Source organism: Ahaetulla prasina, chromosome 1, assembly GCF_028640845.1.
Source record: "Ahaetulla prasina isolate Xishuangbanna chromosome 1, ASM2864084v1, whole genome shotgun sequence".
Lineage (NCBI taxonomy): Eukaryota > Metazoa > Chordata > Lepidosauria > Squamata > Colubridae > Ahaetulla > Ahaetulla prasina.
Window position 1 is genome coordinate 292,355,301 of NC_080539.1, and position 26,921 is coordinate 292,382,221.

The 26,921-nt window shown below is 39.1% G+C and overlaps 1 protein-coding gene across 2 annotated transcripts; it reads left to right on the top strand.

Annotated features, from left to right (window-relative positions):
• The first annotated feature begins 4,566 nt into the window (after window positions 1–4,566).
• ALKBH3 (alkB homolog 3, alpha-ketoglutarate dependent dioxygenase) lies at window positions 4,567–26,051 on the top strand. Of its 2 annotated transcripts, none has more exons than XM_058161703.1 (10): window positions 4,567–4,642; window positions 5,523–5,642; window positions 7,408–7,523; window positions 7,831–7,865; window positions 8,814–8,861; window positions 10,866–10,969; window positions 11,815–11,903; window positions 15,077–15,286; window positions 24,127–24,225; window positions 25,152–26,051. In XM_058161703.1, exons 2-10 carry the CDS (start codon window positions 5,564–5,566, stop codon window positions 25,242–25,244), a joined length of 873 nt encoding a protein of 290 aa, XP_058017686.1. In that variant the 5' UTR covers window positions 4,567–4,642; window positions 5,523–5,563; the 3' UTR covers window positions 25,245–26,051. The 2 variants fall into 2 exon arrangements, with proteins under 2 accessions (XP_058017686.1, XP_058017685.1); XM_058161702.1 differs by having other exon boundaries at window positions 4,606–4,741.
• The last annotated feature ends 870 nt before the right edge of the window (window positions 26,052–26,921 follow it).

Below are 26,921 nucleotides of genomic sequence, written 5' to 3' on the forward strand. Positions count from 1 at the left end.
GCCTGGCAAGTATATTCAGTTGAGATTCCTGATGGCTCAACCTTTGCCTGAGTAGGGAAAGGAAAAAGTGCACACTATCATTCCATTTGCTTTGCTTTATTGGAGGCAGTGTTCTTTATCTGTAGGCATAAAAATAATCATTTCTGCAAATTAATTTCAGCATATTTTATAGATGCTAGAGATCCTATAACTGAATTCTGAATACTGTTCTTTGATGAATAACTTAGAATTGATATGAAAGTAAATATGTGTTTAAACATTATTGTACGTAGAAAATAATCAAAAACCAATGCAATGGTGCTGATTGGGAATCAGAAACTGATTTTGTCCAGAATGGCTGTATTTTTTACTGGAGAATTATTGAAGGACACATGGCAATTTATAGAATATTTGGAAGTATGCAAAGTATCTGCTGGCATATAATAATATATATTTAGAATAAAATCTGTAACATAGCTCTTTTTCACCATTGTAAAGCAGGATATACAATTGTTATTTACCATTTGCCTATTCACTAACGTATTTGCAATCACAAAATGAATACTGAGAATACTCAGGGGAGATGGGCGGCATAAATATTTAATAAATAAAATAAATACAGCACTTTTTGATCACTTGCGGATACACAAAGCGGTGAAAATTTTAAGTTATCCAATCGGGCACATTCTCATCTATTTTGGTATTTGCTAACTCAATTACAGAACATAACTACCATGAACACTGAGAATCTTCTATATATGAAAAATAAACAACCTTACTGAATAAACAAAAAAACAGTCCCAACTTTATATCACACAAAAGGCTGGCCTAGCTCCTGTGAGAAGCACAGCACATCAGTGCAAAGAGGATTTACTGAGAATGCCATTGACTGCAATTATGGGAACCAGAAAAAGACACGTGCTGTTAACTAGTGTGTGTCTTAACACACAAGGAATACTTTCTACATTTCCCTCCCAGAATTCACTGAAGGGCTGCTTCAATAAGAAATTACATAATACTAGTGCTTAGATATAAAGCAGTGTATAACATGGCTGGCTTCATTTGGTTTTGGCTTAGCGCAGGTATTCTCAAGCTGTTGGTTTCACCCTCCCAAGAGGGTACAAGGAACTTAAAATTTATTTAAAAAACAAGTCAGACTTGCTCATGGAAAATAGAAACATTTATCAACACTTATTCAGGATTTGTTTCCTACTTTGCTTACAGAAGCCAATTATGGGTTTGTCCAAGGAAGTTGAGGTATTCCACCGTAACACTACCACAGGCAAAGTTTAGGTATCTTAATTCCAGCTCTCGGCTTTACCTGCAGTGGGCAGTTACAATACTACAGTTATAATACAACCCTTTGACATAAATGATTTAGTTTACAATAACATCACAAATACTTAGGATTCTTTCCTTATACTGGCAAATGCCAACTTCCATATTTCTGTGGGCTCTTTATGTGAAGCAGGGTGGGGAGTGCTGGCGGAGGGGACTTCCATCGTTCCAGGTGTGGAACTTTTCAGCTTTGCAGTAAACATTAAGGCTCACAGTGCTGTCAGCTGTTGTGCAATTTTAATACATCACAGGCATTGTGTTGCTGTCTTTGGAGGAACTGCATGGTGGCCAGTGAAGCTGGAACCTAGAACCAGAGATTTCTCCGTATCATTTTTAAATAGTCCACAAGTGTTGATCCTAGCTATATTGGTAAACTGAGTTCACTTCCAGTCTAATGGCTTGGCAAAATGTAGCAGATTATTATTATTATTATTATTATTATTATTATTATTATTATTATTATTATTATTATTATTATTATTATTATTATTTATTAAATTTTTATACCGCCCTTCTCCCGAAGGACTTAGGGCGGTGTACAGCCAACGATAAAACAAAATATATACAATTAAAACAACATTTAAAACAGCAAATTATAAAGGCTGATAAATTAAAATTTAGATTTTAAAATTTTAAAATATTAATAAACCCCAAATTTAAAATTCTACACTATTATGCCAGTCCCGCTTGAATAAATAGGTGTGTTTTAAGCTCATGACGGAAGGTCCGAAGATCAGGCACTTGACGTAGGCCAGGGGGAAGTTCATTCCAGAGCGTCGCTGCCCCCACAGAGAAGGCCCTACTCCTGGGGGCCGCCAGCCGACACTGTTTGGCGGACGGCACCCTGAGGAGACCCTCTCTGTGAGTGTGTACGGGTCGGTGGGAGGCAAAGGGTAACAGCAGGCGGTCCCGCAAGTACCCGGGTCCTAAGCCATGGAGCGCTTTAAAGGTGGTAACCAAAATCTTGAAGCCCACCCAAAAAACCACAGGAAGCCAGTGCAGACTACGGAGTAGTGATGTCACGTGGGAGCCACGAGCGGCTCCCGTTACTACTCGCGCAGCTGCATCCTGGACTAACTGTAGCCTCCGGGTGCACCTCAAGGACAGCCCCATGTAGAGAGCGTTGCAGTAATTGAATCAACCCTGCTTAGGACAACTGAAGTCTAACTCCTTTAGTGAGTTTGAAATGAAGGCAGATTCACAGATGTGGCAAAAGGATGTTTTCAGGATGTGTCTTCACGCAGCAGTCTACAACAAAGAGCACTTAGATCAGGGGTCTCCAACCTTGGCAACTTTAAGACTTGTGGACTTCGCTGGCTGAGGAACCCTGGGAGTTGAAGTCCACAAGTCTTAAAGTTGCCAAGGTTGGAGACCCCTGACTTAGATAATGTCCCAGGTGTTCACACCATTTATCCCTTTAGCGTCTGGGCTGGTTGTTAGGTTTTGGTTGATCACTAGCAGACTGCAAAACGTTAAGCTTTTCTCTGCTTCTGAATGTGCATCAAAATATTTTTTTTAAAAAGTGAACACATGATGGAAGAAATATCCATCTGGGTTCTGTTCCAAGTGGGGAAAAAGACACTGGAAACATGGAGACTGCTTGGAAAGATGGTTTAATGGTGGACAGGATCACATGGTTTGCGTTCCTGAACAGAAAAGGGGAGGGAAGCTGTGCACTCCCTAGCTTTCTGCTCTCTCTAAGCTTAGAACTTCCTGGGGCACAGGAAGAGTATCCTGATTGGTTGTCAGACTCCCAGGGGGTGGGGGTCTTAGCTAGCCTTCCTGGCTGATGTAATCTTCCCCGGTGCCATGTGGCGAGTTTCTGTTGCTAGATGGGTCCTATTGTGTTGCAGATGATGGACCATTGACAAAGGTGGGGGAGAATGAGTTTCTGCCTCTGGCCTGTTGACAAAGATGGGGGGAGGCAGGAAGTTGCAGGGAGCTGCTTTGTCCTTAAAACATGTTTCTCCATTTCTCATCCAGGGAAATATATTCTGCCTTTTTAATATTTTCTAAAATATTTCATTCTTCTAGGAGGGGAGAGGCTGCTAACTTCCTACACACAAACATAGCAAAAGATGTAAGTCACAATCTGACTAAAAGCCTTTAGGTCTATCCAATTTCCTTCTCCAGTAAGCATCACAGCCTTGCTTTTGAGTAAGCAAGTCAGGTCAAGTCATAAATCAGGAGATCCAGGCACACTTAAATTTCTCAAGAGAACTGTAAAGGCGGCGAAAAGTTAATTCTCATTTTAAAGGCTAAAATGTTTAACTGCTAACACCGTTGATGAAAACTTGGGGGGAGGGGGGTAAAGTGCATAGAGCTGTAGGAATCTAGCACCCACCCCCCTCCTAGAAGAATGAAATATTTTAGAAAATATTTAAAAGGCAGAATATATTTCCCTGAATGAGAAAGGGAGAGACATGTTTTTAAAGACAAAGCAGCTCCTGCCCCCACCCACTTTAATTCCAGGATGATGGGATTAAGACATGGCCCTCAGGACATGATAGGATTAGCCCCTACCCATCTAGCAACAGAATCTTACCACATGGCAAGGCTCAAGCAAGCTTGAGAGACAACCTACAATGTTAGCTAAGACCCCCACTCCCTGGGAGTCTGACAACCAATCAAGATACTCTTCCTGTGCCCCAGAAAGTTCAAAGCTCAGAAAAAGCATAAAACCAGGGAGCACACAGGATCTCAGCCCTTTTCTGTTCAGGATCTCAAGCCATGTGATCCTGTCCACCATTAAACCATCTTTCCAAGCAGCCTCCATGTTTCCAGTGTCTTTGTCCCCACTTGGAACTGAACCCAGATGGATATTTCTTCCAACAGAGCATATGCACCAAAACAAACTCCTTGTGTGTCCAATCACACTTGGCCAATAAATTCTATTCTATTCTATTTTATTCTATTCTATTCTATTCTAAAGCTCTGCAGCCTGCCATTAAGCATCTCGTCTCAGAATGCCAGTTGCTAAGGAACAGCAGCCGGCGGAGACTCTCCCGCTCAGATCCTGCCGTAAACATCCTATTCATCTCTTGAAAAAGAAAAAGGGGAAAAAAACGGGGTATCGTGTCGACCCCGAAAGTTTTCCAACGAGCATCGCAAGGTTACTCTGCAGAAGGCCGATTGCAAGACAATGAGCTCAACCCCGCCTCGCGCTCCTTGACGTTTGCGACCCGCGGATAGGAGCGGAGACGGCACGGTGGGCGGGGCGAAGGACGTCTTACCGCCCAACGATAACGCGCGCGAGGAAGTCGCCTATTCTGCTCAGTAAATGCCGTAGAGAAAAGGGCGGGTCCTCCGGAAAGTGCGCGCGCAGGTGGGCTTGGAGGGCTTTCATTTGTTTATTTATTTTTTCTCCCCCTTGGTTGGAGGTCGCCTGCGGCGCGGAAGGTGTAGTTGTTGGTGGCGCGCTTGTGTGAGTAGTTCTGTTGCCCGCAAGCGCTTAATTAAAGGGAGGGGGGGCGGAAAAGTGGGAAAGGTGAACAGAAGGAAAAGAGGCAGCGGAGAAACCTTCATAATTGAGGTTAAAAGCCCTGCGGTACTGTAGTAGCTGGGGGAATTTTAGAGCTCGTGCTTCGGGTCTGGCGGGTGGGGGAGTGGGAGTGGGGGGGGGAGAACAAAAAGATATTCCTTAATAAGCCTCTTTTATTATTCCCTCTCCCCGCTCCCGTCCCCCCCCCAAAAAAAAAATAAGTGACATCAGGATTTATTGAATCCCAGGGCCCATAATCCTTGGCTGGAGTTGGTTCTGCACACATGGACCATAGTGTACAGCAGTTCAAACTGCAATGTTACTCTGCGTGTTGCTTCCAGTTATAGAAAGGAGGCTGCTTCCTTACAGGGTGTCCTTGGGCCTGTTAGGGTCTCTTGAAATCTGGTTAGGAAAAACTAATAAGAAAATAATGATAATAATAATAAAGGCTTTTGATCTTAACAAGGCCTATTCCTGTAAAACAGTGCAAGGTTGTTGAACTTGGGTGCTGCTCCGTTTTAGGGAGAAGGCAGTTTCTTACCTACCTTTCTATTGTTAACAATGATGCGATGTTAGAGATTTTGTTTCCTAGTAATGAATAGAGAGGCTGTCTTCTGTGTTTTCTGTTCATGCATTAATACTCTGCTACACCCTTCTTCAAAAGCAGTAGGAACTAAGATCTAAGCAGTTTTAGCCGTGTGTTAATATATGTATTTTGATTTAGGAATGATAAACTCCTTACAAGAAGACTGGTAAAGAAGAGTTATGGAAAATAAAAGGCAGAGAGCCAGAGTCCAGGGTGGCTGGGCTAGCCAGGGTAATAGCAGAATGACTTCATGTTCAGGTAAATGCTGTCTTGTTCTAATGCATATAAATCAACTAAATTAAACTTGTTGCCTAGCAGGAACACTACTACCAATTCACAAAGATCTTCTCCCTACTATTACAGAATGGGTTCCTCTATGCAGCCCCTTTGGGCTGTGAACTAGTTTACTAGGTTGATTTCTTATATCCAATGCTACTCATAGTTTATTTTATTTTCAAGTTAGCTATCTTTTGACTACTGACCCGATCTTGGGGTCAGCTATTTAGATCAAACATCTTTTGGCCTGTTGGGCCGCTAAAGGTCTTAAGTCTTTTTGTACATGTGTACTAGTGGCACAAGGCATTTTGCTTTAATGAAATATTTTAAATGAAAAACATCAAATTTAGCGGCTAGTGGAAACATTCGGAATCTTGATGGCCACTCTCAGACAATGGTCACTTATGAGAAAACCTCCAAGGTAGATTGATATGTGTCTCCCTCTACTTCTCATCCTGCTCTTTACCACCTTGTTTTATTGTGCTTCTATATAAAGAGGTATACTTCCTGATTTCTCCCCCTCCTCCAACCTTTAAGGTAGTTAGAAATGCAATTTTTGGCTGAGGATGGTGGTTGGTTTGAAATATGCTAGCTTTTCATTTCTGGAAATAAAATATTATTTAAAACGATTACATCTTTACAGTTGAAGGGAAATTGTCAAAACAAGGGCTTTAATTGCTTCCCTAAGATCTTTAGAATAGAGGCTCTAGAAACAGTTTCCTAACTTCAGTGATTATTGATCTGGGTTCTTAGAAACCTTTGACCTAATTTTGACTGTCATAAATAGGAGATTTAATCTAGGACTTTACAAATGTTTGTTCACTAAATTATGACACATTAATATTATATTTTCCCCATGACCCAAATAATTGAACAGTTAAGTAAAGGTCACTTCAGTCTAATTGTATGCATGGTCCCTCAGAAATAAATCCTATTTAATGTTGAAGCTTACTGCTAGTTAAATATAGGATTATAATATAAGCTTTTTAAGTGTCATTAAAAAACCCATAGAGCTTGCTATAATAGATTTTACTAGAACTATAAAAAAGGTATAGATTTTTTCAATAATAGCATGAAGCAAATGAAACCATGAGAAATGATTCATATGCTTGTTTGAGTCTCAAAGCCTCCACGCATACCTTCATAAGAGCATTAGAAAATAACAAACCTGATTTTAGATTGTATTATTTTTACTATCAGATTCTCAAAGTACTTCCCACATGGGGGCTCTACATGAAAGAAATAAGTGCTCTCAAAATTTTGAGCCCTCTCACAAAAAACACAGTTCCTGAAGTAGAGATAGTAAAAGGTAAAGGACTCCCTGTGGATTTTACTCTGCTAGTCATTGCTGACTGTAGGGGTTAATTTCAAGGCCATTGAGCTAGCGCTGTTCACGTTCATGAAAATGAAAACAGCATGATATGGAGCGCTGTTACCTATATTGAAGTGGTACCTATTTATCTACTCACATTTGCATGCTTTTGAACTGCTGGTTGGCAGGAGCTGGGGCAAGGATGGGAACTCACCCCATCACATGGCGCTCAGATCTCAAACCTGGATTGCTGGCTCTTCAGCTGACAAGCCCAGCATCTTAACCACACTGCCCTTTGAAGTAGAAATATCAAAGAATAAAATGTTACCTGTATGTGTGTGAATGTACTCTTAATCTGAAAATATGATTACTAAATAATATTGAAAATATGAAAGTTCTTGTTATCTAGTTTGATATTGTTCCTTCTTGTGTTAGCCTCTAGAAAGTCCAATGCTAGAAATCCAACATTTACCAATTCAGCACCATCCACATTCCAAGGAGAGGCAGAGCTTTCATCTAAAAGACAGTTTGTTTTTAAAGCACCTGAAGAGGTAAAAATATTGTATATATTGTTATTGCTTTGTTTATATGTATATAAAAATGCCTGAACACATAGAAAGTACATTTTCATGATTTCTTGTGTGCATTTTCTTAAAAAAATAGTCTCCCAACTCATGCATTATCAGCATCATAGAGCAGCATAACTAAACAATTATTATTGGAATCTTCAGCAATATTTGTCACTTTGATTTTGATTGCAAAATATATGATTTCTAATTATTTTTTACACTCCCTCCCCCATAAAGTAAACAAAATATACATACTTTATAAAAATGTAAGGTTTTTTTTAATCCTTAGGTTGTATGCAAAGTCCCAGAACCCAGAGTAATAGAGTAAGTATTTTCAATTTTAGTTCATTTTAATACCAGAATCTCTTGATCATTTGGCTTTGTTGCTCTTATGGGAAGTCCATACAAGTGCAATTGGGGCCAGAACTTTGTCACTAAGCCAGTGTTGGCAAACCTATGGCACACGTGCTGAAAGCGGCACACAAAACCAACTCACGAAGAATGCACGGCCTCCCTGGCTCCTACTCTGTTTTCCTGTGATTACACACGTGCCGGTCAGCTGGCCGTTGCAGGAGCAGTGGAACCCAGAAGAGCGGCGTTCCGGCACACATGCGCAGGCCGGCACCCAACCTTCCAGGTTGATGTTGCACGCATGCGTGATGGCCAGCTGTTCGTCGGGCGTGCTTCCATGCCGGTATCCAGGTGTTTGGGTGCCGGCTCGCACATGCGCACAATGGACCGCCACTCTTCCAGGTATTGGCACTCCCACATGCGTGAAGGCCAGTGGGCTGCGCATATCTCACGGGATGGTTTTGAGTGCCACTTCCAGCATGCAGGCCGGCACGCGGACATGTCAAAGGTTCGTCATCACAGCACTAAGCGATGCAGTCATTAAGCAAATTTGGCTTCCCCAATGACTTTGCTTGCTGAAAGCTTCTTGGAAAGGTTACAGGTTACAGGTGATCACATGTTCCCAAGATGCTGCAATTGTTGTAAATGCATTCCAGTGGCCAAGCACCCAAATGCAATCACATGATTATGAGGACAGTGCATCAGTCATAAGTACAAGGACAGGTCATAAATCAGTGACTTCTGTCAAAAGTTTGAACTGTCACTAAATGAATGATCATAAGTCAAGGACTACCTGTAATGTGTTTTTACTCCTATATATCCCTTGGATTAGTGAATTTTCTTTCTCTAACCCTAATTAATAGTTTGAACCTTTTACGTCTACCCAAACATGATGGATTTTTTTTTCCTCCCCTACTACAGAAAACAGGGTCTATATGAGATCAGCACATTGCCCTCAGGAATATCAAAGTAAGTATCTAACATTGTGTGTGTGTTCTTGCAGAATAATTCTGTTAGGATTATGTTTCAGTATTTGAATTAGTATTACCATATTTTTTGGAGTATAAGACACACTTTTTTCCCTCCTGAAAATTTGGGTGCGTTTTATACTACAAATGTAACCCCACACGGTGCCCAAAATGGCTACCCGGAACAGCTGCTGCCTTCTCTTACCCCTTCCGCGCTCTGCCTGCTTTAGTCACTGGAGTTCCATCTGAGGATCAGCTGTGCTTTTGAAGCTGTTTTTCAGCCCCAAGGTGAGCGAAGTGATCTTCCGTGCTTTGCCTGCTTTTCTAATTGCTGCTCCCTCTGACTATCAGCTGTGCTTTAGAAGCACAGCCCCAGCCAGCCCCCACCTCAAAACTAGCGAGCAAACTAATGTGCTGAAGTTGATGCCCCAACCAGCCCCAACCTCAAAACCAGCAAGTGAACTAATGTGCTGAGACTATCCAGATGAATACCTGATAGGCAGAATTCCCCACCCCCATTTTCCTTCCCAAAAACTAAGGTGCATCTTACACTCCAGTGTGTTTTATACTGAGAAAAGTACGGTAAGTCATTATAGCAAAGATGTTACAAAGGACCACAGACATGGAGGACCGTGGTATTGTACAGAAATTTATTAATAAAATTTATTAATAAATGACTTTTCACCTGTTAAGAACATCCTTTTATCTTTAATCAGTTTATTCTAATAACACTGTCCATGTTGGCTTTCTTTTCTGACAGATACCTTAAAAGTCTACAATGTAGTTGAAGCTGAACTGTTTTTAAGGCTGTTTTTACTAAATCTTCAGGTGAAAAGAATCATTGGATCAAGACCGTTCCTATTAGTTACCTTTCAACAATGTTATATATTTATTTGCTAGATTTAAAATTCTGAGTTGTTCTGAGCAGAACAACATACTTGGGGATCTCCCTTTATTGTACACCCACAATAAGAATAGACTAACAATTATTTTGTGTATTTCTCCTTCCATGTTAAGTAAATCTTGTATTTTGTTTATTTAATTTTTTTTTTGCTGGATCCAAAGAATGCTACTAGAGGAAGAAATATTTGCTTGCAGGGCTTGGGAACTTACCCATAGACATTTTGTTAGGAGAACATTGAACTTCATTCCTTTTCCAAATCTCATTTTCTCCATGATGCACAAAAAATATCTGTGCTAACAAAAGGACATGATTGAACTTAATTTTTCCTTTCTAATGAAGAAAAGCTTACAGGGAGTCGCTTACAGAAGAGGACTTGTGTTCAGAAAAAGTGATCTCTGTCTTCTTTTTATTGGCTTTGTCGTGCTATTTATACGAGAGGCAAAATGATTCAAAATTGTGTTACGTGGGATTCCAGATCTGTTTGAGAAATAAAGTTAACAATAAATGAATTGGTGCTATAACTAGATCCAAATTACATGTCTGTGTGCATATTTTAACTTCTGTATTGTCACTGACCTCTTATCTGCTTCAAAGAATCTATAGTTTCCAAGCGTCCCTCCTGAATGACCTGGAGCCCTATATTATTATGCCTGCATTGGCCTATCATTGGCTCAAAGTAATATAATGGGCAATGGTATTGAAGGTTACTGAGAAGTCTAGAAGAATTAACAATATTTTCCCAATCACCTTTTCAGCATAAATCATCTATTTTACTTTTCCTTACATCTACTTCTCTGTTCTTATTTCCCAAATGGATGCCATGAGACTATTCTCTTTGTCCTCCAGGCAAGGTACAAGAAGAAAATGTGAGCTTAAAAAGTTATCCAACAAAACTATAAACATAAGCAAGTGGGGAGTGGAAGAGCTTGATAACTCCTAAGCAACTCACAATATTTAAGTAGTGGTGGTGGGTACTCTTCTTAGCAAGCCACTTGTTTTCTTTGCTTGATGGAAAGAAATGACACAGAACCTGCCTGGAATGTCTTAGTTTGAAATAAATCAGAAAATATCGACATGTAATGTCACTTTTCTTTATTCTAGGATTCACTTGATTCCTGGCTTCATTTCCTTGAGTGAAGCAGATTGGATGTTTGATCAGCTGTTCCACGAAATTCCATGGAGGCAAAGAACACACGTTAGACAGGGTAGCTTTGCTATCAGTCTCCTTTAACTGTTGACTCCTGTTTTTGCAAGGTCCAGCAGTAAATCTTGAAATATTCACTCTAGTAGAATCTGTTGCACCCAGAAAAATACTTGGCCCTCAGAGAGCCACTAATTCTAATCTCCACTTAACACACAGATGTAGGGCTAACCTGTGTTTTGTTTAGTATAAGGAGATAGCCAAAACAATTACTTGTGTTTTTTTTTTCCTGTTCTAAAGGTTCAGAAAGGTTCTGTGCGCCTACTAGTGATTTTTCTTTATTTGTACTGATTGATTGTTTTGCTGGTGATTTTTTTTAATTTTTTTTTTAATTTTTTTTGAGAAGGCAGAGAGGCTGAAGATTCAGTGTTATCTTTTCAGCTCTGAACTGGTCTGCCTGTTCCTGAGTTGGGACTACACCTTCTGTGGTAGAACAGATTCTTACAATGGGATGTTTTGGGTTGGTCATTGTTTTCATTGTTCTGTTGATTTTTTTTATCTGTTAGATTTGGGTATAAGTACCATGACATCCAAACCATAAGCTGTGTGAGCTTGGTTCACTTGAGGCCATTTGTGTTACTTCTCACATTTCCCTCCAGAAATTGGTATTTCAAGCAGAACGACTTCATTGATGTATAAATAGCCTAGAATAATTTTCTCTTGGTCGTATAATTTATGAATTGCTAGTTTAAAGTCTCATTTGCTTAGCTTTTTTATCTACAGAAGGCAAAACATTGCTAAATGAGTTATTATTGTCATTTATTTCCCCAAATGTCAAAAAACTTTCTAGCCATTTATTACTGGTGTCCATAGTAGCCCTAAATATTGCATCGGATTTTCTTTCTGTAGATCGATCTTATGATGAACCCAGACTCACAGCATGGTATGGAAAACTACCTTACAGCTATTCCAGACTTGAAATGCCAGCAAACCCTGATGTACGTATTCATCTTGAGTTTTCTAAAGTTGAAAAATAAAATTAAAAAGCCATAATAACAATGATGATATGAATTTCAGACATTCCTCCTTCACTGTGGTTTCTTTTCAAGCAAGGGGAAAAAAACTCCACTGGATACAGGGGGGGGTAAGAATGAGAGAGCAGCAAAGCCACTTCTTGATGCAACTGTGGAGAATTGTGAATGGGATAAATCCCCTAAGTCAGGATAAAGCGCATTTTCCTTTAGTGGAAAATCCCTCAATCACAGCTGAATTATCTTTACAGCATTACCTTTGAAACAGAAACTGAGCTGTTCCTTAAAATTTGTCATGATCTCATAAAGGATGTGATCCTTTCACGGTAGATCAGACTAGGAATCCAATATTGTGTAGGTAGTACTACTTTTATTGAAAAACTATAGGAACAGAACCTTGCAAGTCTGAATGTGCCCGTCCCCCCTTCCTTTATCGTTGTGACTACTAAAGGAGGATCTTGTCCGAGTTGTTTACTCAGGTTACATTTCTGCCCTAGACTTAGCCCTCTTTTTCTGACCATTGTCGTAACAAGTCTTCCTCCTATCTCTCAAGGCCATTCATTCTTCTTTCTCCTGAACAGAGGTATGTTAAAAAGTAAGCAGTTGAAGTAATATTTAATACACGGTATTCATACCGTGCCTTCCGGAGGAGGTTACGGAATGCATTTATTGAGCTTTCAAGGCACTACAGCATTGGACGTTCAGCCTGGTTTATTCTGTCTGCGGTGCTGTTTTCATAGTTAAAGCCTTTTGAACGTGCATTCTTCTTCCTCAGTTACTGGAGAATTGAGAATGAAAATGGAATATTTTTTACAGCTCTTCTTTTAATGCCTGCATACTTCGGGTAATGGTTTGCGCTCACAGATTATCTCTTTATGATTCGTTTGAGTCTCAATTTCAATTTTCAGCCTGTCCTCTTGCTCCTTTGCTTAATTAAGATTTATTCCCAACCCTTGACTTACAGGTATAGTCCATGAGTTTTCTGTAGGACATAAACCTAATTAATATATAATTTAAAATATTGTGATCTTACCTGAATTTATGTTGGATGGATGAGGGAAAATTCTTTCTTGGGGAAAAAAAGAACCTTGCATTTATCAAACACTGGAGGGCAGTATTGGAAAAGAACAGAGTAAAAATTGCTATCACTCTTCATGCCACATAATGAATTCATACAATATTTTTCCTTACTTCAGTTAAAATTGAGAGAGGAACTTAACACTGTTTTTTCCTGTCAAATAGCAGTGCTGATTCTGACTTTAAATCTGATTTATGTCATGGTTTGCTAAGGGAAACCCCCCCCCCAACTACCTTGAGTATTAAATCATTGAGGAAATTCTAGAAATTTTCTTAGAAACATTGAACTATAACTCCCATGGAGAATTATTTAGGCAGCTTGCTAGTTGAACAACTTTGTAACTGGTTTAATTTTTGTAATTCAAATATGCATCAGCAACAAGATGAATATATAACAAATTATAAGTAATCCTCTCAGCAACTGCCTTGTACAGCAACCGTTCTCAGTTATGACAATAATGAAAAAATTGGGACCTATCCTCACATATGCAAACATCGGTCTGTACAGGTAGTCCTTGACTTATAACCATTCATTTAATGACCATTTGAAGTTAGAAAGGCACTGAAAAACATGACTTATGACCATTTTTCAAACTTATGACTATTGCACCATCCCCATGATCACTTGATTGTAATTTTGATGCTTGGCAATTAATTTGTATTTGTGATGGTTGTAGTGTCCAAGGTCATGTAATCACCTTTTGTGACCTTCTGACAAGCAAAGTCAATGAGGAAGCCAGATTCACCTGACAATCATGTTAGCAACACGAGTAGTGATTCATTAAATAACTGTGGCCATGGAAATTTTGGACTCAGTTGTGGTCGTAAATTGAGGAGTACCTGTGAAGCAAAGAAAGGAAAGGTGAAGTAAGATCACCTGGTGGTTTCATTCAGTGATCCGTTTCTCTTTTAACGACTTGAGTTGCTAGTTCCAGTTGTCCCTAAAGAAGGACTACCTGTAGCCCTTATATAGTTCAGGCATAAAGTACAAAATGCTATAGGCAAGCACCAATTAATCATGATATTGCAAAACATGCAAGCTTTGGTGAACCTCTATGAAAGGACTTTGCTAGTCATCAAGCTCATACATGATTTGATCAGATGTTAATGAACTTTCTGGCACTTAAGCTGTGAAAGATTTCATAAGCTATCACTACCTTTCTAGAATATGAGAAACTAAGGGTCTAGCTAGCACATCAGATGCAAAAATGTGTATTTGTATGGATGTAAAGATACAGTTGTATAAAAGTAAAGGCTTATTTATTAAGAAATATTGCTTCAATCATTTGACTTACAGCAATACAATTCATGTCACAATGACACATTGTCGAAGTTATCATTAAATATAGTCCACTTAAAACCCAATAGAGTCATTGTAAGTCATGACATCAAAAGAACAGGATCCATCAGGTACATCTCCCTTTCTCACCTCAGTTCTCTAAATGTACAGTAGGAAAGGGATGTTACCAAGACCTTCCTAAATGTTAAAACTGAGGATGCAGTTCTTCTACAAATGCAAGGGCATTCTGCAGGAGGGAGCTCCTGAAGAGAATGCTTGCCTCTGAGTCCTCTCTCATCCACTTTGCAAATGGTGGAGATTGCCAGGACATATTGGAAAGACAAAATGTAAATGGTCCTGATATTGCCTGGCTCCAGTCCATATAGGATTTGAATGTGTTCATCACAGCACCTTGAGTTGCACCCAGAATCATTCTTGTCAGTTACATGCATACGTCCATTTTCTTGGCAGTAATATAGGCATGGATTACTGTTAACTTTCTTCTGGGTTGTTGGGTTTTTTTTAACTTCCTACTCTAGATTATAAGAAATATTGACAAACTGCCCACTTTCTTAAAAGTGCAACCACTTAACTGCTATATGTTCCTACATATATAAAATGAGAGATTTTTATTTCATTATGCTTAAATTGTGAACAGTATTTTTCCTTATGTTTCAAATTAATGGAAACAGACTTCTTAGTAATATAGCTAATCTTATTTCCTGGGCGCTGAGCTTGCTTCTAGTTGTGATGTTTACCTCCTTTTTTTCTCCTCTGATTTCAGTGGCACCCATTACTGGCCATGTTGAAGGATCTTGTAGAAGATTTCACCAAGAATACTTTCAACTCCTTACTCTGTAACCTTTACCAAAATGAAAAGAACAGTGTTGACTGGCATAGCGATGATGAACCTACACTGGGGAAAAACCCCATAATTGCATCGCTTAGCTTTGGTGCTACCCGGATGTTTGAGATGAGGAAGAAGCCTCTGCCTGTGAGTTTATAAAGCTGGAATGTAATCCAGTTGAAAAACATATTTTAAAGACTTTAAATGCATAATACAATATAGTTCTTTCTGTCCCACGTATCTAAAAATAAGTGGATAGCACATAAACCCAGTGCTCAAGCCATTACTAACCAGTTCATAGCTCTTAAATAGCATTTGATGTGCTATTTGGTGATGGGAGGGTAGGATGCTTTGGTAGTAGGTTAGTGTTTGAATGCAGGGTTTTTTGCTGCCATTTCTGGATGAGGCTGGAAAATGTCCTAATCTGCTAAGCAATATTTCCTTTCTTATTGCAGAATTTCAGTTCAATTCTCATTTGCCCTAATCATATACTGTACCTGATTGGTAAATCCAAAAACTGTATGTTCCCATTTTAAAATGGAAGAACCCAATCTTTTATTTTAAACCTGTTCAGATAAGTAGGTAGAGAAGTACAACAAATGTTCAATAAGATTTAGACAAATGGAATAATGATTTGAAACTGATCAGCTTCCACTGGTGTTAAGACAATTTTTTTATTTGTTTTTTCTTGAACAAAAACTTTATGTACAAACTTTATCTATTGACATTCTTTGCTCCCTGGATAACTGACAATTTTTTAAAGCCAACTCCAAGGTTCATTTTTCTTTGCTGAGGAATAGGATAGCTTAGTAGTGAAGATAATGATTAGAAATGAAGACAGTTTTTTCCACATTGAATTAAAACAACCCATTACAAGAACCTTTTTATACATTAGTTGATCAATAATTTGAAATAATGTGAGATGCAGAATTTATGAGCAGACTTTCACTTATATAAAAATACGTTCCATCTTGTCTTGAAATACCTTCCAATATTTAATCTATTTAATCAGTATATATTCCTGACTAAAAGAAAGAATAAAATTCAGTGATAAACTGCAATATTCAAATTTTGTTATGATTTGAATCAAAATTAACAGCAAAATATACCTTAGAAGTTCTTTCTAGTAGCAGAAAAAATAAAATGATTTATTGGCCCAGTGAGGATTTAGCTTTAGAATTTTTTTAAAGGCAAAAGGGTCAGAGAAGCTTATCTGAGGAAGCCAAGAGATTCACTGCTGTTCTTCCAATATTTGAGGGGCTGCCACAAGGAAGGGGGAGGGGGGGTCAACCTATTTTTCAAAGCACCTGATTGAAACTAATCAAGCTCCCACAGGGAGGGTCTCCTTAGGGTGCCGTCAGCCAAACAATGTCGGCTGGCGACCCCCAGGGGGAGAGCTTTCTCTGTGGGGGCTCCTACCCTCTGGAATGACCTTCCTCCGGGGTTACGATCACTGCCCGACCTCCAGACCTTCCGACGCAAGCTCGTCTTGTTCCATCGCGCAGGGTTGGCCTAATTTTGCTATGGTTTTTAATTGGGATTTTATTATCGTTTTAACTGTTTTAATGGGAGCCAAAATTCAATTAGATTTTTATAGCATTTTAATTGTATTATGAACACTGTTTTATATTTGGCTGTAAACCGCCCTGAGTCCTTCGGGAGAAGGGCGGTATAGAAATTGAAAGAAAGAAAGAAAGAAAGAAAGAAAGAAAGAAAGAAAGAAAGAAAGAAAGAAAGAAAGAAAGAAAGAAAGAAAGAAAGAAAGAAAGAAAGAAAGAAAGAAAGAGAGCAACAACCTAGAACTAAGGGGAAATTTCCTGACAATGAGAGCAATTAGCCAGTGGAATGACTTGCCTCCAGAAGTTGTGGGTGGTCCATCACTGGAGATTTTTAAGAAGAGACTAGGCAGCCATTTGTCTGAAATAGTATAGGGTCTCTTGTTTGATCAGAGGGTTGGACTAGAAGACCTCCAAGGTCCCTCTGTTATTCTATCTCCTCATGTGGTCTTAGCATGGATGCATGGAATTGGAACTCTGAAGAATATCCTAAGATCTGAATAGGTATAAAGGAAGATGATATTTCAGACAATTTAGTCCCAAGATTTACTTAAAAACTGTATTAAAGAAAGGTGGACTAGGAGCCATTTGAGCTGACAATGTACTTTGCCTACTGTCTCTAGAAGAACTGGTGAAAGTGGCAGGAACAGAGCAAGTGCCATTTCTGTAATCAGAAAGGGGAGAATGAGGACCAGCCCAGTCAGTTTGGTATCAGTGCCTGGGATGATTCTAGAACAGATTACAAAGAAGTGGATACTTCTAAGCAACTTTAAAAGTACTAGGGCAGTGATGGCTAACCTTTTTGCCATTTAGTGCCAGGGGAGGAGGGGTTTGCACGCACGCGTGCCCACACCCATAATTTTGTGCACCTTGCGCATGCGCGCGCAACCCCCACCCCCGCTCCTGGCACGTGATGGCCCGGTAGGCCCGTTTTTCTCTCTCCCCAGGCTCCAGAGCCTTTCTAGGAACCTGGGGAAGGTGAAAATGGCCTTCCCCACCCCCGGCCCTCCGGAGGCTGGAAATGGCCCGTTTGCCAACTTCCAGTGGCGCCATAGGTTCGCCATCACGGTAGTAGGATAATAATAAAAAGTCAAGGTGGATTTGCCAAGAACAAATCTTGCCAACTAATATTATTGCATATATTGATCAGATAAATTTCCTTAATACATTGCCAAAATGCTGCAAGCATATTATGTCTTGTTTTCAGGAAAACAACTGAAAAATGCCCTGTGATCATCATAATGATCACACTAGTTACATGCTGGCTGGATGTTATGAGAAGTACAAAACACGATATTTGAAAATAGCACTCCAGGAGTGTTCAATAATGGTTCATCATCAAGTTGGGGGGGGGAAATTGAATAGAATGGCACTAGGTTCCATTCTGAGTACTCTAATCTTCAATATTTTTATTAATAGTGATGATGAAGTAGAAAAAAATTGGTTATCAGATTTGCAGATGACAGATTTGCATGAGGTAGCTAATACTCTAGAAAATTAAAAACATTTTTATTTATAGTAAAACCTTGACTATTGACAAGGATACATGAGATGTGTTTAATAATAGGACCCTTTTTTCTCAATATACTCAGTACCTCTTTTTGTGAACTTCGACTTCTGATTTCTTGCAAAAAGGATACGTGCATAAATATAATATACATAGGGTTGGAAACATGACATGTAAGGTGACTAATTTTTCAGGATGCAATTTGGCTTTTCATTTTTTCAGGATGGAATTTGGCTTTTCATATCTTAGTTTTTATTTATTTATCCATTTATTTATCCATTCATTCATTGAATTTCTGTAGCCACTGGTTTCAACCAGTGACTTTGGGCGACTTATAGTTCTAAAACTATAAAAACAGTTGAGACAATAAAAGCATTTTAAAAATAAAAGGATCCCAAGAATAAATATATACAGCAGCCAAGATAAATGGTAAGTGTTCTGGTCTGCAAAATTTACCTATGCTGCCTTTTTTGCTGCAGAGCCTTGAATTTGCTTGAAGAATTAGTTCACTGCAGTTAACTTCCCAGCTTATACTGCAATGTAAATTTTAAAGCTCTGAAGCCAAACTGTAATAGTAGGCAGGCAGCAGCTCTGCCACTAAGATTGTAACCAAGGAAACAGGTAGCTCAGAGCAGGAGGAGGAGTTAGGGTGTATATGTTAGATAATAGTGGATATCCGTGATTAGCCTCTAAATAATTTTGTTTTTTTCCAGTCAGATATTGAACAAAGTCTGATCCCCTCCATTGAAGAATACTAAGTGTTTTAATTATTTGCACAAACACACACAAAAACAACAGAAAAGAACTGCAGGGAAGGTCTTTTGTTTTATTGATAAGAAGGTAATAATGGTTTATGCATATGAGTTGTTACTCAGAAGTTTTTCTATGTCTATTGGGTGAATGTTAAATGTGCATAGCCCAAACCAAGACAGGATAGATTCTCCATAAATTAGATAGAATACTTTATTTGGCCAAGTTTGATTAGATACACAAGGAATTTGTCTCTAGTGCAGAAGCTTTCAGTGTACTTGCCAAACAACAGAGTAATAATCATAATAATGATGAGTAAGAGGAAGTGGTAGAGAAAATGAGAAAAAGAATACAGCCATACCACATGGTAAATATACTTAGATATAGAACAGTACTGTGAGAACTAGGTGTTCAGCAGAGTGACGGCACAAGGAAAAAAACTTTCTCTGTATCTAGTTGTTTTGGCATGTGATGCCCTGTAGTGGCTTTCTAAGGGGAGGAGTTGAAATAGTTTGTATCCAGGATGTGAGAGGTCTGTAGATATTTTCTCAGCCGTCCTGACCAGTGCAATATACAGGTCCTCTATGGAAGGCAAGTTGCTTTTTCTGAAGCCCTATCTATCTATTGGAGTCTGTATTTGAACAGTTGGGTTGCTGTACCAAATTGGGAGTGACACACCCATGAATCTCCATTCAATTACTCCAGGTGAGGCTGATGGTAGTCCAGTATCTGGAAGGCTGCAGGTTCCCTTATCTCATGCTATAAATGAGACATAAATGTCTACATTTCTAACAGGAAATTATGTAACGATTGGAGTATTCATCTTGGTCATAATGTCTGAAAAAAATCTCTGTAAGAAACCAACATAAGAGGCTGATTTTAAAAGCAAAACATTGAAATAAATAGGATGCTGGTGTGTTTTGTAAGGCTGGAGGAGACATGAATTCAAAAATTAGTGGGTCCTTGAGGAAATAAAAATAGCTTCAATAATCATTGTGATAACTACCAGAGCAGAGAGATTCTTTGGGTCTTGCTACAGAAGCAATAACTCTGTTAACTTTAAAAGAAAGGAACTTATAGGTGCAGAGATTCACAGATGGATAATAGTTAAGGTGATAGTTCTTGACAGTGATCTGTTTTTGCCAAGGATTTCAGATATGTAGAATGTCAGTGTTGTGTTAAATATTAATAAAAGTCAGAACCTTACATTAATTATACCATAGATTTGAAAAATTTGGTGGCATGCTAGCAGCATCCCAGATCTCCAATGAGAATACTTTCCTATTAGATCAGTTTTGGTTCCTGTGTTGGTAAATTTGCTATCTCAAATTACTGCTACTTCATCTCCCTCCCACTCTTTGACTGATGCATGACAAAATATTCAGTCATTACTATCTGGGTGTTTACTTGTTCAGGCCAATTATCCTGCCAAGTCAGTCCTACACAGAAGCTTGATAGCCACCTCCAGGGCAATATCTTGCATTATGCATCATTGTTGGCTTTTGTGTTAATCGGAAGCCCAAATAATAGTGTCTGTTGACCTGAAATTTTGTAGCCTTATTTTCTCTCCACTTCAGTATTTCTTCAAAGTCATATCTCCCACGATTGATCGTTTCTGCTACTCCATTATTCTTGAACTAGCAACAATGGAATTGTAAATCAGATTTATTGTGGTATCTTGAACATCAATAACTACTATAATAAAACTGCTAGCATTTTCTTTCTGAAGTCTGATACACTGTGTGGATGGATCCTATAGAATAGTACATAGAAACTTCCTCAGAGTATTTTTTTAATCAATTGCCTAATATCCTGTCAACATTTCAGACCTGAAAAAGTTCTCCCCTTAATTGTGAGAGATCTAATTATTATTGTATTGCAATGGATTTGCAAGAACTTTTTTTTAAAAGGGAATTTATAGGAACAAAATTTATGAACACATTCACCAAACTCAAGGATAGATGCTTTTTTTAGATGATATAGTAGCTGAATTTTAAACTCTGGAAGCGTCTTGAGTTCAATATGGATCTGGGAAGAGCTTGGATACTTCTTGATTGAGAGCATACATAATGCCACTTAGTAAATGGAAGCTACATGTCGTTGCAGATGATTCTAGCTGTAGAAAAATAATTCTTTCAGGAAAATATTTTCTGGATGTTTTCTTGACAGTAGGAATACTGCTTGCAGAAATCCATCATTCCTTGTACTTGTTTCTGGTTCTACCAATTACATTGTGTAGCTGTTCCATCTTTTCCTACTAACTGAATTACTTTTGTAATCTATAAGGACTGCATGTAATGGAACTATCTGGGACAGAAAGTGGCAATATCTTGAACTCCTCTGGTAATACAATATAAACCTCATCTGGAGATATTCCAAGAGTTGCTGGATATCTGATTATTTAGAATTAGACATCTGACTCCCAAGTTGTTTTCTTATTTAATAAGCATGGTGTGCTCAGCTTAGGCCAATTGCTATGTCATTACCTAATGCTTACGGGAGTATTATTAGAATTACAGTGGAAATGGAAGAACAGTTTATAATGCTTGAGCTCCTTAGAGGAAAGATGGGATATAAATATCAGAGAAGGGCAGCTAAGATCACCAAGAGGATGGGAAATTCAACAGGAACTATACAGATACACTGAGAGGTGATGCACTTTGGGTTTCCTTTCCATCTTTTTTGGAAGCCAGCAGCTGCCGGAAGTCACACCCACTCTTGCTTGCTGTTGTTCTGCCTGCTCAAGCCAGCATGTGGTGTTCAGCATAGATTGGTGAAAGAGCTCATGGCAACCATGAATCTATCCCAGATTTTTTAGAGGTTAACACATAGTGGTGATCACATGTTAGACCTGGATTTTATTTTGGCGTAGTTGTTGTGTGATCTGAAGGTGGATGATGATATTAGTACTCCATCATTATGGTTAGATCACTTTCTGGTTCGTCTTTAGCTTACTGGCCCTTTCTCCACCCCTGCTGGGAGCTTGGACCTATCAGATCAAGCTGATCCATACTAATAAACCTTGATAGATTTCACAGAAAACTTAGGGATATGATGGGCAATCCAGCTAAGACTTTAGTTGCCCTTGAGAATAGGCAGGTATCAAGGGCCTTGGATCAGTTTGCATTGGCTTCTTTTTCCTTGGTCCTGAAAAGCTTTCTTGTTTTCTGAGGAGCTCCTGGAGATGAAATGACAAAAGAGAAACTTAGTATGCTATTGAGGATAGAAGAAGAATGAATCTACCAAACACATAAGAGTTTGAATTAGACATTGCATTGTAGCATAAATGATTATTGGCCAGCAGCCCTGTTTAATCATGTTCTCTGCCTGGGCTGCATCATAAAGCTATCTACATTATCATGGACCCCTCTTGAATAAAATCTAAAAATTAGACTCTGACTGGGCCATTCTATATGATTTGACAGAAGCACTAACTTGTTTTGTTCCCTGGAAAGTATTTGACTCTGTGCCCTATGAGAAAGGAGAAGATCCATTACCTGCTTTTTAGATCCATGCCCCTCATATCTCTTGTTGAGTGATAATATATGGTTGGGTCCATATGGTGGTGAATGGAACTTTTAATGTAGGTGTGGTTCTGCCTACCTTGAAGGAGGTGGCAATGTGCCGTCTCCTCAAGAAGCCATTAGTGGATCCAACAATTCTGAATATTTTTCTCAGTCTCTAACCTTCCCTTCTTTGTTATTGAGAAGGTACTTGAGTTGGCACTTGCAGAGGGCTCTGAAGAAAGTAGGTTATCTAGGCCCGTTTCAACTGAGGCCAGTACAGAGATGGCATAACTTGTTAAATATGGTACTGGTATCTTTCCAAATGCACTGTGTGGATTAAGAATGAGGGGAACAGTGTTGTGTACTTCTCCTTCCTCACATGGCCAGCTGGTTCTTGCCTCACCTGTTTAACATCTGTATTAAGCCTGTGATTGAGGTCATTTGCAGAAACAGAGGTGTTTTTTTTTATTTACATTTATATCCCGCCCTTCTCCGAAGACTCAGGGCGGCTTACAGTGTGTAAGGCAATAGTCTCATTCTATTTGTATATTTACAAAGTCAACTTATTGCCCCCCCAACAATCTGGGTCCTCATTTTACCTACCTTATAAAGGATGGAAGGCTGAGTCAACCTTGGACCTGGTGGGACTAGAACCTGCAGTAATTGCAGGCTGCTGTTTTTTAATAACAGGCTTCTTACAGCCTGAGCCACACCGCGACTCTGTTTGCAACAGAGTTTGCATTATCTGGATGATACTCAACTATATCTCAATTCCAAGCTGACCAAGTTGTTGAGGTCTTTTTTCAGTGACTGTTTATAACCTGGAGATGGGATTGGGAGGGTGTGCTTCCCTGCTGAATCTGAATGTTTCCAATGCTTCCACTACCATAGATTTTATTTATTTATTTGTATCCTGCCTTTATTATTTTTACAAATAACTCAAGGTGATACATACACCCAACACAACCTCCTCTTCCTATTTTCCCCACAACAACCCCCAGTGAGGTGAGTTGGGCTGAGAGAGTGCTCAGCTGCTTTCATGGCTGAGGTGGACTGAAGCTCATAGATTCCTGCTTTCTAGCTGAGTGCCTTAACCACTAGATCAAACTGGCTCCCATTTTTTTAGCCTGAATGGGATCACAGTTCCCCAGGCAGATCTAATGTGCAATTTGGGGATCCTCCTGGACGATGTGGCAGCTGTGACCAGCAGGGCTTTTACCCAAATTTCTGTGATATTCTCCTTCAATGATGCATATTGTAGTCTACTTGCATGTAGACTGCTGCTTTACATGATGCTTCTTTTCATGCATCACCACATTGTGGACTAGCTGCAGTTTCTGAGTTATTTTATATTTATAAAATTGCAAAATGTATCATTGTTTTATCTGATTAAACTTTAATTACTAAAAGGCTGGGGGTTGTCCATACCTAACCCTAATGATATTATTAGATTCAGTAATCAGAGGGATTGCACAAATTTATTATTTTTTTTTAGAAAGTCATGAGAATACTTGGCTTAAGGATGTTTTGTTTCCCTCTATTCATTGTATTCAAGCAGAAGCTAAGACATCTACTTAGGCAGAGGTTGAATAAAATAGCCTAAGTAGCTGCTTCCACTTCTAGAATTTTATGACTATAGATTAATGATACTTAATACATCTTTTTTAGGAGGATAACAATGACTATACTTACGTGCAAAGAGTTCACATACCATTGGATCATGGTACTTTGCTAATGATGGAAGGAGCTACTCAAGAAGACTGGCAGGTGAGGAGCCTAGACAAAAGTTATACAAATGCTGTTTTCTTCCTTACAGATCTATATTTAGGTAGTCCTCAACTTATGACAGCAATTGGGACCAGAATTTCCTTTGGTAAGCAAGGTGGTTGTTAAATGAGTCACATCCAATTTTATCATGGTTGTTAAGTGAATCATGCTGCCATTTCCCCATTGACTTGGCTTGATAGAAGTTCATGGGAAATGGCGATCGTGTGATACTGGGATGCTGCAACTGTTGTAGATACCGGTTGCCAAGCGTCCAGATTCTGATTATGTGACCATGGAGATGCTGTGATGGTCACAGCATGAGCATCTTGTGTATAGGATTGGAACCCGAGGCTGAGGAGAAATGAAAAGTTGTTTGCTGTGACGGGTCCCCAACCCCCAAGCCGCAGCCCACTACTGGGCTGCAGGCTATTTGGAACCGGGCCATGCAAGAGGCAGGTTGGCACACATGCGCGCACTCAGCTCCACTCACACATGCGGCAGGTTGAGTGGAGCTGTGTACATACATAGCTGTGTACGGCCTGCTGCTCACACAGCCTGGTTCCCCTCTCCCCCCCGCCCCCCCCGGGTCACCAAGCCATAAAGTTTGGGGAACACTACGCTTTGAGATTGGGCTGCTTGTCTTTCATAGGTCACAAAAATCTTACAAGTTTCCTGGACAACCAGAGGGCATGAGATTACCACTTGTGAAATAATGCAGTAAGCAAATAATATATTATTAACCACAAAATAACAACAGAACAAAAGGAAGATGGGATTTAGCCTCTTCTTTATTTTTTACTAAGTATAGCAGTTATAAGGAAACTCATTTTAAGTACAATGTGATATCTTTCATGCCAAAAGACAAAATATTTCTATTTCCTTAATATATATTATGTAATTGAAGAGCTGTTTTGGATCTTTTTCAGCACCGTGTTCCCAAGGAGTATCATTCTAGGGGACCACGTATAAATTTGACATTCAGGACAATATATCCAGAACCAGAGGCAACGCATACATGACTGAAAGAAATGCAGAACTGTGCTTTTTCTGCTGAGCTCAGAGTTTAATGCTGACTTGGATGTGATGACCTAGCCAGATTCACCATTTGATTGCCATCATCTCAGGAGAGAAGAAAGACTGCTTGCAAAGAGAACGTACAACTTTTGCATATTTCCATTGAGCAACGTATTATTTTCTTAGGCTGCTTGCTAATATGTAATCCTGATGATAAAATTATTTGTTTATTGTTTGAAACCAATTGAAATGCTGTATGAATTCAGAGTGCAAATGTTATCTGTAATGGAGAACGGAAAGGATTTTTCTTGAGGAGAAGGACTAATAATGGACTTCAGAAACCATTCCAATTTCAGAACTTATAGCTGTAGTTGCCATGTCCATGACTATTTCCTGCAGTGCTGAAGCAATTTTGGAGAAAGGGGAAGCAGGGGAGAAAATATCTAATATAATTAGCTATAATCCTTGTAATTAGCTGTAATGATTTCAATAGAATCTTCTACCTATACCAGTAAGAGAATTGTAACTGAAGATAGCACAAAGCGGTTTTAAATAACTCAGTGCTATTTAGTCCAGCATTCTGTTGTGTTAGATGAACTTCAGTAATATTTCAAAATATATATCTAGGAACCTTGGCCTCATTTTTCAAGAGTCAGGGGCATATTTCTTCTCAAGAGTAGTTATTCCTAAGATAAGACAGGGAAGGAATGACTACATTCCTAGTTATGATTGCTCAGGATCTTCAGCTGAAAAGCACTCCACCAGGATATATGTAGCAAGATCTCTGGATATATTTGCATCAGCATATTTTTTTTAAAAAAACAAATACAGATAGTCCTTGACTTACAAACACAATTGGGGCCAGAATTAACAGTTTCTAAATTGTTGCTGTTAACCAAGTCATATGAGTGGAACAATTTTACAATCATTTTTACTGAAGTCATTAAGAGAACTACCATGGTTGTTAAGTGAATCCACATGGTTGTTAAGTGATTTGCACAGCTGTAGAGTAAATCTATATCCCGTCCGGTGTCCCCATTGACTTTGCTTATGGGAAGCCAGCTGGGAAGATTGCAATTGTGAACACGTGATAGCAGGATGCTGCAACCCTCATAAATACGAGCCATTTGCCAAGCCCCAAATTAAGAACATGTGACTGCGGGGTTGCAATTCCAAGGATGGATTGTAAGTCACTTTTTTTTGACACTGCTGTAACTTCCCTCCACTATTAAAAGAGCAGTCTTATATCCAGGACTACTTTTATCAAGAGTAATTTTGCCCATTTTACTGTCAAAGCAGTCAGTGAAAGTCACAAAATGGTGGTCATAATGAAAAGGTATCTTTTCAAATAATTCTAATTGTATGACTTTTGCAGAAAAGCTGGTAAGATCATAAGCACATCATTTCTCTTAGCAACTGCTTTGTTTAATAACGAAGTTGCTGGTACTAGTGGTAGTAGCTAAATGAGGACTCCCTGTATTCCTCTAGTAGCAGAGTTGGCAGAAATATATGATGACATAATTGATGCTCCCAGTAGTTGTAATCTGTCCCATTAAGGGGGCTTTGAGTGATCCTGTCACTCAAATACATATACTATGGGCCAATTTGAGAGCAGTAATTGATGGATTTTTCTCTTTTGTTTCCTTCCCATTTGCTGAAAAGAAACACCACCAGTCACTCTC